Source organism: Bison bison, unplaced genomic scaffold, assembly GCF_000754665.1.
Source record: "Bison bison bison isolate TAMUID 2011002044 unplaced genomic scaffold, Bison_UMD1.0 scf7180017864248, whole genome shotgun sequence".
NCBI classification, from domain to species: Eukaryota; Metazoa; Chordata; class Mammalia; order Artiodactyla; family Bovidae; genus Bison; species Bison bison.
Window position 1 is genome coordinate 1905118 of NW_011494820.1, and position 2062 is coordinate 1907179.

A 2062-nucleotide genomic window follows, 5' to 3' on the forward strand; every position below is an offset into this window, starting at 1 on the left:
TCGTGCAGTGGACAGGGTGGGGCCCGGCCTGGAGCACACCCCAGGGGGGAGGTGGCGTGGGGGAGGGAGGGGGGCTCACCTGGAAGGGCAGATCCACGGTGCTGCTCCCAATCTGGTTCACATTAGGCAGGGACCCCCCGTAGTACTGGCCACGGCTTGGGCCCAGCTGCAGGTACTGGGACTTCTGGAGCTGGAGCTGCAACAGAGAAGCTGACAGCTATAGTGGGGGAAGGGGAACACACCTCCGGAGCACACCCTGCGGAGCGCCATTCCCAAAGGGCCCCACGCGAGACACCAGGCGCAGAGGATGTGGGACTCCCGTGACTCAGATTCTCAAAGGAGCCATGAACCAGCAGAATCAGAGACCCAAGATGCCCCAGGTGGCCCACCCCAGGCAGGGAAACTAGCCTCCCCATCCGGGAGGGTGCTGCCTCCGTGAACTTGAGGGAGCCTCACCGGCTGCTTCGAACAACTGGTGAATAAGCAAGAGTATCAAGTGGACCTGGAGCCTGGAAGCCTGAGCAGGAGGCCCCTCACCCACCCGGGGGAGCCATTTCTTATCACGCCAAAGGCTGTGTTCCTGGGGCGTGGGCCAGAGGCTGCGAATTTACGCCCGGACACGGGAGAAATTGTCTTTCCACTGGTCTGAATCAGAGGGGCCGGCTCTGAAGTGCAGCGCTGGCTTTTCAAAGTACAGCATGAGCTGGCCTGCCAGATCCTGCCTGAGTTCTAAGGAGACTGGCCCAAGCCCCCAGGCCCCCTCTGCCTGTCCCGCCAGTCTCACCCACTGGAGAGCCTTCATCCGGGCTGGCCACGTCCCTGCACAGTCCTCTGCCATTCACTCACATGTGGATTTGTCCCCTGGGCCAGGACTCAGAATCAAGAGCCCGGGGCTCCCTGACCGGTCACAGCTGCCTCCGAGCAGGGCTGGGACCTGGCCTTCCCTCGCCAGAGCATCCATTCCACTTCGCCAGGAATAGCAGATGCTCCTGACCCGGCTGACACCACCGGTGGCCTTCGGGCAGGTCCCCGAGGCCCATCAATCTGCCCTGGGATGCAGTACCGTGACAGAGGGGCGGCCGCTGGGCACCAGGGGAGGGGTGGGCGTCCGCCCCGGCCGGCTGGGATGGTTGCTAGGGTCGACATTGTGTACACAACAAGAGCAGCTCACGTTCCCTCACAAACAGCTCCTGGCAGCGCGCCGCGCGCTGGCCGCCCACGCCGCCCCACTCTCCCACGCCAGCCCCAGCTTCCTGGGGGGCCTTGGACACCGGAGGTGGAAGTGAAGCTCAGGAACTGGCTGCTGGCCCGGCCGAGCACCTCACCCAGGTAAACAGCTGTTTCCTGTGAAGGGCGGCGGGGCCGGGAGGGAGCCTAACCCCGCTCCATTCCTCCACGGGTGGCTCTCAGGCATTTGCTGGACCCAGACCCTGACTCCAAAAGCTGGAGATGCTTGCCATGAACACCCTGGGTCCCTCCTCCCCAGGGCCCGGGGGCACGCAGGATGAAACAGGCCAGCCCCTGGTCAGGAGGGGTCAGGCGAGGCCAAGCAGGGTGGGCTCGGGTGTCCTTGGACCTGAGACCCGCCCCCCAGGCCCTTCTTGTGTCTGAGCCACAGGGCAGGAACCCACATTTATCCCCACCGCTCAAGTACCACCTGGCCCTGGAGGCTGCAGCCCCCTCCTGGGCCTCAGTTTCCCCTCCCATAGAGTGGGCTGTCCAGACTGAGTGTGTGTGTGCGCGTAAACACCAGGCGTGTGATACTGGAAGTGCTCACATCACACCTTCCGGGCTGAGGGAGCCCAGAAGGGGAACGCGCTGCTCACGGCTGTGTGTCTGCAATAATACTGGCCCTCCAAGCCATCTTGGCTGAAGCCTCTCCTTTCCACAGGGGCCCCCGAACCCCACCCACTTTGTTGCGGGAATGTCAGGCTTTGCGGTACGGCCTCCGGAGTGGACCCAGTGTGGGCCCCTCCCTGCCTCTGGGGAACCCCCGTACTCATTCTTGGTTGTGCGTGGAGCACCACAGGCAGGCCTTCCCCGGCGGCGCAGCTGGGCAAGA

The 2062-nt window shown here is 64.2% G+C and overlaps 1 protein-coding gene across 1 annotated transcript in view; it reads right to left on the reverse strand.

The window, feature by feature from the left end:
• The window catches only part of CRTC1 (CREB regulated transcription coactivator 1), an 81132-nt gene that overhangs the window by 28566 nt on the left and 50504 nt on the right, over positions 1 to 2062 (reverse strand). The window contains exon 2 of the mRNA XM_010847302.1: positions 80 to 196. Within this exon, the coding sequence (XP_010845604.1) occupies positions 80 to 196 (117 nt within the window). The remainder of the gene's footprint in view (positions 1 to 79; positions 197 to 2062) is intronic.